At 37.0% G+C, this 14,531-nt stretch overlaps 1 protein-coding gene across 3 annotated transcripts; it reads right to left on the reverse strand.

Moving 5' to 3' along the window:
• Positions 1-1,991: 1,991 nt before the first annotated feature.
• LOC127511172 (gastrula zinc finger protein XlCGF8.2DB-like) lies at positions 1,992-12,560 on the reverse strand. 3 transcript variants are annotated; one of them, XM_051891845.1, is made up of 3 exons: positions 12,508-12,560; positions 11,593-11,879; positions 1,992-3,428 (listed from the first exon to the last, which is right to left on the reverse strand). In XM_051891845.1, exons 2-3 carry the CDS (start codon positions 11,834-11,836, stop codon positions 2,425-2,427), a joined length of 1,248 nt encoding a protein of 415 aa, XP_051747805.1. In that variant the 5' UTR covers positions 11,837-11,879; positions 12,508-12,560; the 3' UTR covers positions 1,992-2,424. The 3 variants fall into 3 exon arrangements, with proteins under 3 accessions (XP_051747805.1, XP_051747806.1, XP_051747804.1); XM_051891846.1 differs by lacking the exons at positions 11,593-11,879; positions 12,508-12,560 and adding exons at positions 5,763-5,997; positions 6,633-6,738; XM_051891844.1 differs by lacking the exon at positions 1,992-3,428 and adding an exon at positions 8,383-9,942.
• Positions 12,561-14,531: the final 1,971 nt, after the last annotated feature.

Genomic DNA, 14,531 nt, shown 5'->3' on the forward strand with positions numbered 1-14,531 from the left:
CTTCTTTCTTCAGTTGAAAAGAAATTAAGGTTTTTGATGAAAACATTCCAGGATTTTTCTCCTTATAGTGGACTTCAATGGCCTCCAAACAGTTGAAGGTCAAAATTACAGTTTCTGTGCAGCTTCAAAGGGCTTTAAACGATATCAGACGAGGAATAAGGGTCTTATCTAGCAAAACGATCGGTCATTTTCTAAAAAAAATATCTAAATGTATATGCTTTATAGGCACAAATGATCACATCACAAGTGTTTCCACCAGAACGCGATTCTGTATTCTTCAAAAAGTTTACGCTGAATGTCCTACGCCTTCCTTATTCAACTTACGGAATGAACGCAGAGCCAGCTCCAACCCCAAGTAAACACACCTGAACCAGGTAATCAAGGTCTTACTAGGAATACTAACTTCCAATCAGGTGTGTTGGAGCTAGTTGTTTCTAAACTCTTTAGGATGTTGGCCCTGCATAAGCAGGATTGGACACCCCTGCTTTAGGCTATTCTGCATCGCCGCTATTAAGAGTAATGACAGCACTCTGCTAGTTCCTTGTACGTCCAAAGCGCAAGTCCTCTTGGCTAAAGAATCCTCTTTGCAGTGATTACCTTGGCATTACTATGATAGGTTGAAGTGCATTGTTCACAAGCTCACTGGCTTTCATGTTAGAAGGTATATTTGAAGATCCATTGAAAGGCTTAGGGCAGGGGTCTTCACCCCTGCTCCTGGCGAGCTACCATAATGCAGATTTCAGCTCCAACACCAAACATAGTAAGTCCCTCTCTTGCTGGTTCCCTTCAGCCCCTCTGCATCTCCTCCTACACATCTCAGCAAGGATCTGCCACTAATCTTAAGCTTTCCAGAGTATCCCCTGGCTCTACCTTTGGCCTCTGATCCCATTGTTCCACCTCGGCATGTCGACTTATCGGCTCTGCCTCATCTCCTCCCTCCCTCGGCTCCATTGGGCTCCCTCGTCCCTCTAGCTCCACCGTGGTCAGATGTCATCCTGCCTGCACCTTCGGCTCCATCCATCTCTGGCTCTGCTTTGGTTCCTCCTCAGTCCTTGTTTCCACCAGCAACGCCTCGGTCTCCTGTGCCATCTCGGTCACGTGGGCTCTTCGACTCATTAGCTACACTTGGGTCTCCAACTCTGTCCATTGTTCCCCTGGTGGAGACAGCCAAACCACCCTTCCCTCCCTCGACTCCACCTAGGTGCCTCCTCCTGGCTGGACTCTGGATTACCACCTGGCCGTTTCTGGCTCCTCTCACTCCCCGCTCCCATGGACTGTTTTGCTGACAGTAATTCTGTTACGCCTCTCTCCAGCTCCACGTCCTCCACCAGAGCCCCCTCCCCTGGCAGTTGGACTCTTTACCTTTTCGGGAACTGGTCACACAAATGTATTTGTATGTGTTTATTTTTCCATTTGTGTCTGCCTGATGTTTAGTTTGTCTCCTTGGTTATGAATCAGTTAATCATTCTGTTCAGCTGTTCCCATTTAGTTTCCTTATTTATAAATATAATAAATAGAATAGTTAAATGTTCAGATAAATTATCATATAAATGACTAATAACCAATTGGCATTCCAACCTAATTTCAAGGTTGCGATAAAATGGTGTCAGATAAAAGTAAATTGGGTGAAATGGGCGTGTCAGATATAGGGAGAAATACAAAATGTGCAGTGCTGGTGGTACTCCAGGACAGGTTTGAGAACCACTGCTCAAGCTGATACAGCTAGTAAACAGAAATGGCTGTCTATGTTAATATGGCAGATTGTCACCAGTCATGAGCGAGACTTTGCTACTCTTACATAAGAGTAGGGGCAAAGCTGAAACTGTGTGATTGGAGAGATTGTTAATGATTTCGCTCAGTGCAATGCATGCTTTCAATTTCTGTGCTGTTACTTCAAATAATAATTTTTTTCTGATTAGATGATAACATAATAAAGTTATTCCCAATCACAATATAAATTACATTCAAAACAGTTCAATGTACACAACATAAACAGTAAAGATTTTATTGTGCAAAAAAATGGCAAACGAATTATAGGCAACTAGATGTTTTACATGAACTGAACCACTTTTAACGAGTGGATTAATCAAACACACCATTGTAAAGTTAATCTTCACAACCCCTGACCCATGCAGACTCTGCAATGTCCGAGTTCCCCACTGAGAACTATCACCATTTGCTCCCATCATACATTTCAAAGAGACTTGGGAGATAGTGCCTGATCAGAAAAGTACAGGCCACAAGAATCAGACAACTGTACTGAACCGTACAGTTTGGTGGAAATGAGCCAAAAGAAAGAAAAACAACTCTGCCTGAGTATATCAGGATGCTTATGCGAAATTGTATCCTTCCACAGTGATGGCACATGAAAAGCTTCTCTCTGGTGTGAGTTATTACATGATTCCTGTCTGTGTGTTAGTTCTCTCATATATGAATCCTCATGTGGTAATTAAGGGATTCTTTACATTTGAAAGTCTTTTCACAGTGACGACACTCAATGTCTCCAATGTGAGTTTTCAGGTGTCGGTTAAGGATTCCTTTACGGTGGAAACTTTTTGCACATTTTTTGCAGGTGAAAGGCTTCTCTCCAGTGTGAATTCTCATGTGGACTTCAAACGGTCCAGTTTTGGTGAATCCTTTTCCACAATGCTGGCAGGTGAAAGGGTATGTACAAGGCTTCTCTCCAGTGTGAATTCTCAAGTGGACTTCAAACTGTCCTTTTCGAATAAATCCTTTTCCACAGTGCTGGCAGATGAAAGGCTTCTCTCCAATGTAAACTCTCTTATGAACTTTAAGGTTCTTGTCTTGAACAATAGTCTTTCCATGCTGAGGGTATGTACAAGGCTTCTCTCTAGTGTGAGCTCTCATGTGGACTTCAAGGTTTCCCTTTTGACTGAAACTCTTTCCACACTGAGAGCATGTATAAGGCTTCTCTCCAGTGTGAGTTCTCATGTGGATTTCAAACTTTCCTTTTTGAGTAAACCCTTTTCCACAGTGCTGACAGATGAAAGGCTTCTCTCCAGTGTAAACTCTCTTATGAACTTTAAGGTTCCTGTCTTGAACAATAGTCTTTCCATGCTGAGGGTATGTACAAGGCTTCTCTCTAGTGTGAGTTCTCATGTGGACTTCAAGGTTTCCTTTTTGACTGAAACCCTTTCCACACTGAGGGCATGTGAAAGGCTTCTCTCCACTGTGAACTCTCATGTGGGCTTCAAGGTTTCCTTTTCTATTTAAACTCTTTCCACACTGTTGGCAGATTAAGTTATTTTTAGTCCCTGCCTTTTGAGCTCTTTTTTGTGAGGAAGTGTTTTCAGTCTGTGAGCAATTGAAAGTTTTTTCTCCAGTTATGAAATCATGATGATTCTTATATTGATCTTTCTCTTCAATTTCATTGAGTACTTCAGTCTCCTCTTTCAGTGCCATCAGGTCTAAAAAAGACAAATACAAGTTAAACCCACTTTAATGGCATAAAGCGAATGACATCAAAACATTTATACATGTAAAAACCAACATACAGGTAGATCTTATATGCTACTATGAGAGGTGTTACATGTTATCTGAGAAGCATTCTCAATATTGTTAACTCTTTACTTGCTTTAAAGCACGTTTAAAAATGTCAAGTTTAAGCCAGCAGTTAAAATGGCAGTTAAAGCAGCTATTTAAAAAACCCATATAGACCCAGGAGATCTGGTTAATTATAGTCTGATTTTCTAGGACAGGGGTAGCCAACCCTGTTTCGTATTCAACTTATGAAAAAAAATGGTACTGGCGTCATGTCAAACTCTTTTTGAAGTTGAACAGGGAAGGCGTAGGACTTAGCGTAAGCTTTTTGAATTGTGAGAGTTTTACACTTTCTTCATAAGTTGAATACGGAAGGTGGTCTGGTGGAAGCTAGATATTTAACTTCATAACTTGTTAAATATGGATATTTTTCTTATACAAATGCATCGCTTCACTTCACTTCAGGACTTATTAATTCCCCCGGAGCCATGTGGAGTACATATTTATGATGGATGGAGGAATTTTCTTGATCTTCATACACATTGGTCTCATTCACTGCCATTATAAAGCTCGGATGCATCAGAATATTTATTAATATATTTCCGATTGTGTTCATCAGAAAGAAGAAAGTCATATACAGCTAGGATGACTTGAGGGCAGTGTTAATTTTGACAGCAAATTTTTATTTAGTTTTAGTCATAGTATTGTGACTAAAATGCCATTTAATTTTAATTTTAGTCAACTAAATCTACAGTAGATAGTCGACTAAAATCTAAAGGGTTTAGTTAAATTGTAATGCATTAAGTAAGCATTTCTCTAACAATACACGGATTCAATACACTGATATACATTGATATTCTCTAAACTGTTTATGTTCACTTAAGACAACCAACTGTACTTTACTCGCCAAGTAAAATATGCATTCTTACAACCGTCTAAAACATATTACCATATAAACAATGTAGTAAACATTGTCATAATTCATCAACATTAGCTTATAAGCAATCGCTTGGCATAAATGTGCGCTATTCATTAATTGCGAAGCAGTCTGAAGTGCAGATGGGTGAGCCTGTAGAGTTCGCAACAGCGCCGCTTTTCCCGCGGTTAGATCAGCATGTTATACTTCAAATGTGCACATCTTCCACACAGGACAACAGTCCTATCCTTTTCGTCTCGTTTTTATTCGTTGACGAAAATGAGAGTAGATTTTCGTCATAGTTTTAGTCATTCAAAACACATTTTTATTTAATCATTGTCTCGACGAAAATTATGACAAATTATTTGTCAACGAAATTAACACTGCTTGAGGGTGAGTGAAGTTTGGGGTAATTTTCATTTGAAAGTGAACTAATCCTATAATGTGTGTTGAATTATGTATGGAGCGAATGCTAGTTCTCGTAATGCCTGATTTCACCTGCGGATTTAAAGGAGTCATGAACTGCATTGTTTTATTATTGCATGGGGTGCACTTATGTTAGTATGATTTTTTTCATCAAAAATTTAGAAATAAAAGGCATTTTTCCTATCCTGATTTTAGCCTTCTGTTTTAAGGGGCATGTCTGCTGTGAGACTTCAGTGTAAACGCCCACTGCTGTGATTGGCTGATATCTTTGCCTATGAAATTGACAAGTATTACTCTCTCAAAAACTTTTAGCATGTTTTTACTATTACAGCTCTCAAGGTTAACTAATCATGAAAAGTGTTGATTATAACATTATATTTAGATCTATGGCATTATATTTAGATCGCGGCATGAAAGGTTGCAGTGATGAACATTGTAGCCGATCACAGACATGTTGATGAGCGCATAAAAGCAGTGATCTCGTCATTGCAATTCAATTTCTGCATACTAACGAATGCTTTCATCATAACTAACAGTACAGACGTGATATAACTAAGAGATTCGTTGAATAAAACAGGAGTTTTGGTGCGAGTCCAGAACTCAGTCACTGATAAACTCACTCTGATTGACAGCTCCAGTGATTGTAAAGGGAGCGTTCTTTGATCAGTTCTTTATATAACTTAATCACCGTTTAAATAAGAAAACTAAGAGAAACAGTGTGAAGTTGAGTGTTTAGTCACTGGTTTGATTTATTGACACATAGACAAAAAACATCTGACTGTACATGAATCGTTAATATCAGATCAGGCATTAGAATTAACACAGTTACTGACATGTTGTTGCCAGTGATTTTTTTTTTTTTTTTTTTTTTTTGCCATTGCATTGCATTTTTGATCATATTCACCAGAATGAAACCAACCTGTTTGTTCCTCAGTTTCTTCTTGTTTCACTCTGAATGTTTCTTCAATCTTCATGTCTTCACTCTCTTCTTTAATAAACGCCATCTTTGTTTGTTCCTCAGTATCTTCTTGTTTCAAACTGAATATTTCTTCAATCTTCATGTCTTTACTCTCCTCTTTAATAAACACCATCTTTATAACAGTGTGTGACGTCGATCTCAGTCACTTCACCAGGAGTTTTTCTGTGTGTTTGTCCTGATTAAAATGAGAATAATTAACAGAAAGAAAAATAAATCCAAGCTAAAGCTCCTTAGTTCAGTAGTCAGCGCACTGGTAAGGGAGTCAGAGTGAGAATTAATGGCCTTAAACTAATTTGCAATAAACATTAAAAACAGAATGCAAATTATAAATACATTTTTATTATTAACGTTCTATTTATTTGAAGCTTATTTAATACTACACTTTAATGAAAACATTTGCAGTTGTTTTGTAAAAGTTGTCACTACACATTAATTGTGTAATTAATGTGTTTGTTTTTCTCATTCATTTACACTGTTTTGTGTAGCTTGTGACGTCAGCGTGCGGTGATTCAGTGAATCATTTTGCGAAACAATTGATTCAACTGACTCGGAGTTTACAAATAGTTCAGTTCCTCCATCACTAGTTGACAGTGACTGAATTTGTGTTTATGATAAACTGATTCACGACATAGAGATAGAGACGCACTGTTTCTGTTACTTAACAAAAAAATATGTTCAGTTATGTTAGATAAAATAATACAATGTTAAATTAAACAATAACTAAGCAATCTTACGTCGCTTGTAAAACTATAAAAATGCCTGAATGGTTTTTATTGATTTAAACACGGTAAAATGCTTAAAAACACAAACCTTTCTTCAGCTGAGTTACAACAGATGCAGGAGCTCGGCGCAGCATTATGACGTCACGTCTGCAGATCAAAATAAAAGTCCTTTATACACAAAAATGGGGTATGCGGGAGGGGGCACCATTGTGCCAAAATAATTCTTTCTAGCAATTTTCAAATGTAATAGGATTAATGTATCCCATTATAGGAAAGAAAAATCAAAAGTCTCTTTAACATCTCAGATGTTTCTACTAGACAAAAATGAGGCTACTTTAACATCAAATTGAGACTTTTAGCTTGAGCTTGAACTGCTGTGTTTTAAATGAGTCTTCTGTGACCACCATGACCACTTGCTTTAAGATTTTGTAGAGACACTCTTTACCTCATGAATTAATAAATTCTTCTGAAGTAAAAAAAAAAAAAAAAAAAAGAGCACGAGAAAGAGAGAAATCCTGTCAGAGAAAGCTGTCAAAATTACATGCACAATAAACCTCACAATAATTGAAAATGAGCTTTTAAATCTCTACGACTCCAAACAGACAGCAATAACAGAGCTCCGTTAGCTATGTTAGCTATGTCAGTGGTGTAAAGCACGCCGCCACTGGACTCTAGAGCAGTGGAGACGTGTTCTCTGGAGCGACAAATCACGCTTCTCTGTCTGGCAATCTGATGGATGAGTCTGGGTTTGGCAGTTGCCAGGAGAACAGTACTTGCCTGACTGCATTGTGCCAAGTATAAAGTTTGGTGGAGGGGGATTATGGTGTGGGGTTGTTTTTCAGGGGTTGGGCTTGAACCCTTAGTTCCAGTGAAAGGAACTCTTAATGCTTCAGCATACCTAGACATCTTGCACAATTTCATGCTCCCAACTTTGTGGGAACAGTTTGGGGATGGGCCCTTCCTGTTCCAACATGACTGTGCACCAGTGCACAAAGCAAGGTCCATAAAGACATGGATGAGTTTGGTGTGGATGAACTTGACTGGCCTGTACAGAGTCCTGACCTCAACCTGATAGAACACCTTTGGGATGAATTAGAGCAGAGACTGTGAGCCAGGCCTTCTCGCCAACATCACTGCCTGACCTCACAAATGCGCTTCTAGAAGAATGGTCAAAAATTCCTATAAACACACCTAAACCTTGTGGAAAGCCTTCCCAGAAGAGTTGAGGCTATTATAGCTGCAAAGGGTGGGCAAACTCCATATTAAACCCTACAGATTAAGAATGGGATGTCATTAAAGTTCATGTGCGTCCCAAAACTTTTAGCAATATAGTGTATCTAGTGGAGTCTTTCCCTTGTGCTTATATCTCTGCTGAGTATATATATCAATGGCGTCACACCCGTGACTATGATGCCCAGGCAGACAGCCTATAAAGGCATGTCATTACGTCATGTCAGTTCTCTTTCCAATTCTCGTCATTGCTGAAAGCATTAAGGATGGTGAAGTTACAGAGCTTAATTGATTAGCCTGAAATATTACTCTAGCTAAGTGTACATAGGAAATCATGGCATGACCAGACCTGCTATCAGAGAAAGTAATGTTGATCGGCTTATATATGTAGAAGTGGTCATGACCCCTGACTAGAGTGTTACTTGAATTCAAGTGTATACAGATCTAAGGGAACTAAACAAAATACTTTTAGAGAGAGCAAGCATACATTCAATTTCTGTGCAATTACTTCAAATAATTATTTTCTTTTCTGATTAAGTAATAACAACATAATGAAGTTGTTCCCGATCACAATACAAATTACATTCAAAACAGTTCAATGTACAAAATTTAAACAGTAAAGATTTTATTGTGCAAAAAAAAAAGAAAGGCAAACAAATTATAGGCTACTAGATGTTTTACATGAACTGAACCACTTGTAACAACTGGCTCGATCAAACACACAATTGTAAAAGTTAATCTTCACAACCCCTGACCCATGCAGACTCTGCAATGTCCGAGTTCCCCACTGAGAACTATCACCATTTGCTTCCATCATACATTTCAAAGAGACTTGGGAGATAGTGCCTGATCAGAAAAGTACAGGCCACAAGAATCAGACAACTGTACTGAACCGTACAGTTTGGTGGAAATGAGCCAAAAGAAAGAAAAACAACTCTGCCTGAGTCAGGATGCTTATGTGAAACTATATTTCCACAAAAAAGTCTTCTCTCTGGTGTGAGTTATTACATGATTCCTAAGGTGATTCCTGTCTGTGAAACTCATTCCACACTGATGACAGATAAAATTGTTCTCTCATACATGAATCCTCAAGTGGTAATTAAGGGATTCTTTACATTTGAAAGTCTTTTCACAGTGACGACACTCAATGTCTCCAATGTGAGTTTTCAGGTGTCGGTTAAGGATTCCTTTACGGTGGAAACTTTTTGCACATTTTTTGCAGGTGAAAGGCTTCTCTCCAGTGTGAATTCTCATGTGGACTTCAAACTGTCCTTTTTTAGTAAATCCTTTTCCACACTGCTGGCAGGTGAAAGGGTATGTACAAGGCTTCTCTCCAGTGTGAGTTCTCATGTGGACTTCAAACTGTCCTTTTCGAATAAATCCTTTTCCACAGTGCTGGCAGATGAAAGGTTTCTCTCCAGTGTGAATTCTCAGGTGGACTTCAAACTGTCCTTTTTGAGTGAATCCTTTTCCACACTGTTGGCAGGTGAAAGGCTTCTCTCCAGTGTGAATTCTCGTGTGGACTTCAAACTGTCCTTTTCGAGTAAATCCTTTTCCACAGTGCTGGCAGACGAAAGGCTTCTCTCCAGTTGTCTTATAAACTGTCTTATAAACTTTAAGGTTCCTGTCTTGAACGACAGTCTTTCCACGCGGAGGGTATGTACAAGGCTTCTCTCCAGTGTGAGTTCTCATGTGCCTCTTAAAGTTTCCTTTTTGATTGAAACTTTTCCCACATTGTTTGCAGGTGTAAGGCTTCTCTCCAGTGTGAATTCTCATATGGTCTTCAAAACGTCCAATTTGATTGAAACCCTTTCCACACTGAGGGCATGTGTAAGGTTGATCTCCAGAGTGAATTCTCAGGTGGGCTTTCAGGTGTCCTTTTTGACTGAAACTCTTTCCACACTGAGGGCATGTGAAAGGCTTCTCTCCACTGTGAACTCTCATGTGAACTTCAAGGTTTCCTTTTCTATTGAAACTCTTTCCACACTGTTGGCAGATGAAGTGATTGCTTGTCCCTTCCTTTTGAGCTCTTTTTTGTGAGGAAGTGTTTTCAGTCTGTGAGCAATTGAAAGTTTTTTCTCCAGTTATGAAATCATGATGATTCTTATATTGATCTTTCTCTTCAATTTCATTGAGTACATCAGTCTCCTCTTTCAGTGCCATCAGGTCTAAAAAAGACAATGTAAGTTAACCCCATTTTAATGGCATAAAGCAAATGACAACAAAACATTTATACATATAAAAACCAACATACAAGTAGATGCAATACTAAGCTTCTAAAAGAGGTCTTACATGTAATCTAAGATGCATGCATTCAATATTGTTAACTCTTTACTTGCTTTAGGGCATGTTTAAAAATGTCAAGCTGGCAGTTAAACCAGTTATTTAAAAAACTTATTTTGACCCAGGAGATCTGGTAGACTGATTTTCTAGGACAGGGGTAGCCAACCCTGTTCCATATTCAACTTACAGGAAAGCAAAAAAACGGTACTGGCGTTGCGTCAGTTAAGCTTTTTTCTTCGTAAGTTGAATACAGAAGGTGGTCTGGCGGAAGCTTGATATTTTACTTCATAACTTGTTAAATATGGACCATTTTTTCTAACACAAACGGATCGCTTCGCTTCACCAGAAGGCCTTTATTAATCACCCGGAGCTATGTGAAGTACGTTTATTACATGTTGGTCTTGTTCACTGCTATTATAAAGCTCGGATGCATCAGGATGTTTATTACATCCGATTGTGTTCATCAGAAAGAAGAAAGTCATATACACCTAGGATAGCTTGAGGGTGAGTAAAGCTTGGGGTAATTTTCATTTGAAAGTTAACTAATCCTTTAATGTGTGTTAAAATATGTACAGAGCGAATGCTAGCTCTCGTAATGCCTGATTTCACCAGCAGATTTAAAGGGGTCATGAACTGCGCTGTTTTATTATTTTGTGTTGCATGGGGTGCAAATAAAAGTAATTTTTCCTACCCTGATTTTAGTCCTCTAATTTAAACACTCTGCTTTAAGAAGCGTGTCTGCTGTGAGACTTCAGTGTAAACGCCCACTGCTGTGATTGGCTGACATCTTTCCATTTGAAATAGTTATGTACATAAGTATTACCACTTTTTTTTTTTCTGATACAATACCAACACTTTCAAGGCCAATATCGCCGATATCAATACCGATACGATATCACTAATCTGAACTTATACTTATACAAATAAAGCTCAACTGAGACATTCACTTTGTTGAAAATATATAACCATATTCCTAGCATTAGGATCCTTTGAAAGGTAATGTTATTTTTAGGCCTGTATCACTCTTCTCTCCTCCTCATTTTACTAACATGCCAGTGGGCGGGGCTAACGCTGCAATGATGAAGTAGGCGTTGATTTCTTCTGAGGAGGCGGAGTTTCACTATAAATAGGCACATTACAGGACGAGTTCCCTTTTTGGTCGATTTATATTATAATTGATAACGCATTATGATTTGAGCTAATTAATTAATTAATTGTAATTCGTTACAAATATTATAATAAAACTTATATTAAAAGGTTTATTTGTTCATTCACATGATCTTCTGGAGAAGCAAGTTGTAATATTATGTTTTTGTTGTTTATCTAAATAATCTCATATCGTCATTCCAGTTTACCGGTGTTCATTCATTCTTCAGCTTCAGCTCAAACAGCAATGCCTGACTGTTATTATTTAAAACAATCATATTCCTTTATACTCTCTACCTGCCAGAGATTTTTTTTTTGCCAGCGCCAGCATTTTTGATCATTTTCACCATTGGACAAATTTAATAAGGATCTTTGATAATGAAACCAACCTGTTTGTTCCTCAGTTTCTTCATGTTTCACTCTGAATGTTTCTTCACTCTCCTCTTTTACAAACGCCATCTTTGTTTGTTCCTCAGTATCTTCATGTTTTACTCTGAATGTTTCTTCAAATATTATGTTTTTACTCTCTTCTTTAATAAACGCCATCTTTGTTTGTTCCTCAGTTTCTTCTTGTTTCAAACTGAATACTTCTTCAATCTTCATGTCTTCACTCTCCTCTTTAATAAATGCCATCTTTATAGTAGTACTTCACCAGAAGTTTTTCTGTGTGTTTGTCCTGTTTAAGATGAGAATAATTAACAGAAAGAAAAATAAATCCAAGCTACAGCTCCATAGTTCAGTAGTCAGCGCACTGGTAAAGTTAAGGGAGAATTAATGGTCTTACACGACCTGATTATTAAAAAAAAACCCACATTAGCAATAAACGTTAATAACAGAATACAAATACATTTTTATTATTGACATTTTCTATTTATTTAAAGCTTTAACACTTTCGTGAAAACATTTGCAGTTGTTTTGTAAAAGTTCTCATTACACATTAATTGTGTTTGTTGTTCTCGTTCATTTACACTGTTTTGAGTAGCTTGTGACGTCAGCGTGTGATGATTCAAACCAGTGAATCATTTTGTGAAACAACTGATTCAACTTATTCGAAGTTCACAAAAAGTTCAGTTTCTCCATCACTGCTTGACAGTGACTGAATTCGTGTTTATGATAAACTTATAGAGAGCAAAATGAGATGCACTTTTCCTGTTTCTTAACAAAAAAATAATGTATGTTAGATAAAGTAGTACAATGTTAAATTCAATAATAACTAAGCAATCTTACGTCGCTTGTGAAACTATAAAAATACCTGAATGGTTTTTATCGATTTAAACACGGTAAAATGCTTAAAAAACACAAACCTTTCTTCAGCCAAATCATAACAGATGCAGGAGCACGGCGCAGCCTTATGACATCATATCTCCCAGACCAAAATAAAAGTCCTTTACATACAAAAATGGGGTATGTGGGAGGGGGCGCCATTGTGCCAAAATAATTCTTTGAAAATATCCTTTGCAATTTTCTAGCCATTTTCAAATTTAATTGGATTAATGTGGATGCATCCCATTATATGAAAGAAAAATCAAATTGAAATCTCTTTTAACATCTCAAATGTTTCTACTTGACAAAAGTGAGGCTACTTTAACATCAAATGGAGACTTTTAGCTTCAGCTTAAACTGCTGTGTTTCAAATGCGTCTTCTGTGACCAACTGCTTTCAGATTTTGTGGAGACACTCTTTACCTCACAAGAAATTTTTATCAATGACATTCAGTGAATAAATAATTCTTGTGAAGTACGAAGTAAAAAATAGTAATTCTCGCAGTGTTTTAAATAAAAAAGAAAGAGAGAGAGAAACCTGTTAGAGAAAACTGACAAAATTGCAAGCACAATAAACCTCACAAGAATCGAAAATGAGCTTTTAAATAGAGTTTAACTTCAAACAGTATTCACCTCAACAAATCTCTGACTCTGAACAGACAGCAATAACAGAGCTCCGTTAGCCATGTTAGTTATGTAACGAAAGTGTATTTTCTCTGTTTCCAGTAAGGATCAGATGACAGGAAGGTCGTTGTGAGAACGACATGTTTCATAATTATGAGAAGCGACAAAGTTTAAAAGCAGGATAGAGCTGGGACCTAAAGCTTTAATTTATTGTTTACATTTTATATATATATATTTTAGGGATCAAATGCATAGTTATGTACAATAAAAAGTATAATACAATAAAACACGATAAGAAAAATCAGAGATGGTTAAAAGGTCCTTTGAAATAACGCTGAGCACTTGTATTGGTATGATTATTAATTATTAAATGTAAAATATATTTTGCTTTGCAGTGTAACAATTTTAAATGTAACAATGTAAATAAAACGGCAATGGTTGACTTACTGTAATAATTTTTGTATTTTACCTAACAATTACTGTTTCAGATAAATATATTACACACTTTCATTATACTGTATTTATAGAATAGAAAACCTTTATTGCACAGATGTAATTTGAAATTTAAGCTCTCTAAAGTAGCAGTACACACATACAAACAGGTCGAGTGCACATGTGAACAAATATATAGAACTATGTGAAGTTACATATATACGTTATTTTTACAGTTACATTGCAAAACTCTACTCAGTCGGTACCATGAGTTTATCAGCATATGAAAATGTTATAATGAGCATGTATGAAGATGGACACACAGATATGGAAAAATCATATCATTTATCAGAGCTTGGTATGGAGAGGGGGAATTCAGAGCAAAATATAGGGAAATTCCACTCTGAAAAAGGCCTTAAAAGAAAATGCATCTCCAAAGATGAACTGGAGTTGGTGGTTTCACAAGCTGCGGAAAAGGGGTGAGAATTTTTTTAATTGCTTACTATTTAAACAAATATTTAAAACTCTAGCTACAGATAGTCATTCATTTAAGATTTGTTATTGTACAAACAGAATCTATTCTGTAATATATGTGAATCAGTGTCATCAAAACGTGTGATCGGTGAACACATAGTACCACCATCTACCAAGTTTTATACATTTCTGTGAGTACACTGTCAATACTGTACTTGACACTGTAAGAACTGAATCAAAATGAATCAATATTTAAGAAATGCCATCAACTGTATATTACTGTACTGTTAAAATTCTGGCTTTCACAGTCTAATTAAATTGATAGTTCAGTTCTTTAGACTGTAGTGAGCCACTTTAGTTTGGCAACCTCTGTCATATTAAGGTCTTTGTTTATTACATGGTTCAGTTTTTTTCTAAATACATTAGCAGTACTGATGAAAGGCTAACATATTCAATATGTTCTGTTATCCTGTTTAAAACCTAAAAAAACAAAAATAATATAAAAAATATCCCTGGATTTGGCATGACCCAAGGAA

Source organism: Ctenopharyngodon idella, chromosome 4 (genome assembly GCF_019924925.1).
Source record: "Ctenopharyngodon idella isolate HZGC_01 chromosome 4, HZGC01, whole genome shotgun sequence".
Taxonomy (NCBI): Eukaryota; Metazoa; Chordata; class Actinopteri; order Cypriniformes; family Xenocyprididae; genus Ctenopharyngodon; species Ctenopharyngodon idella.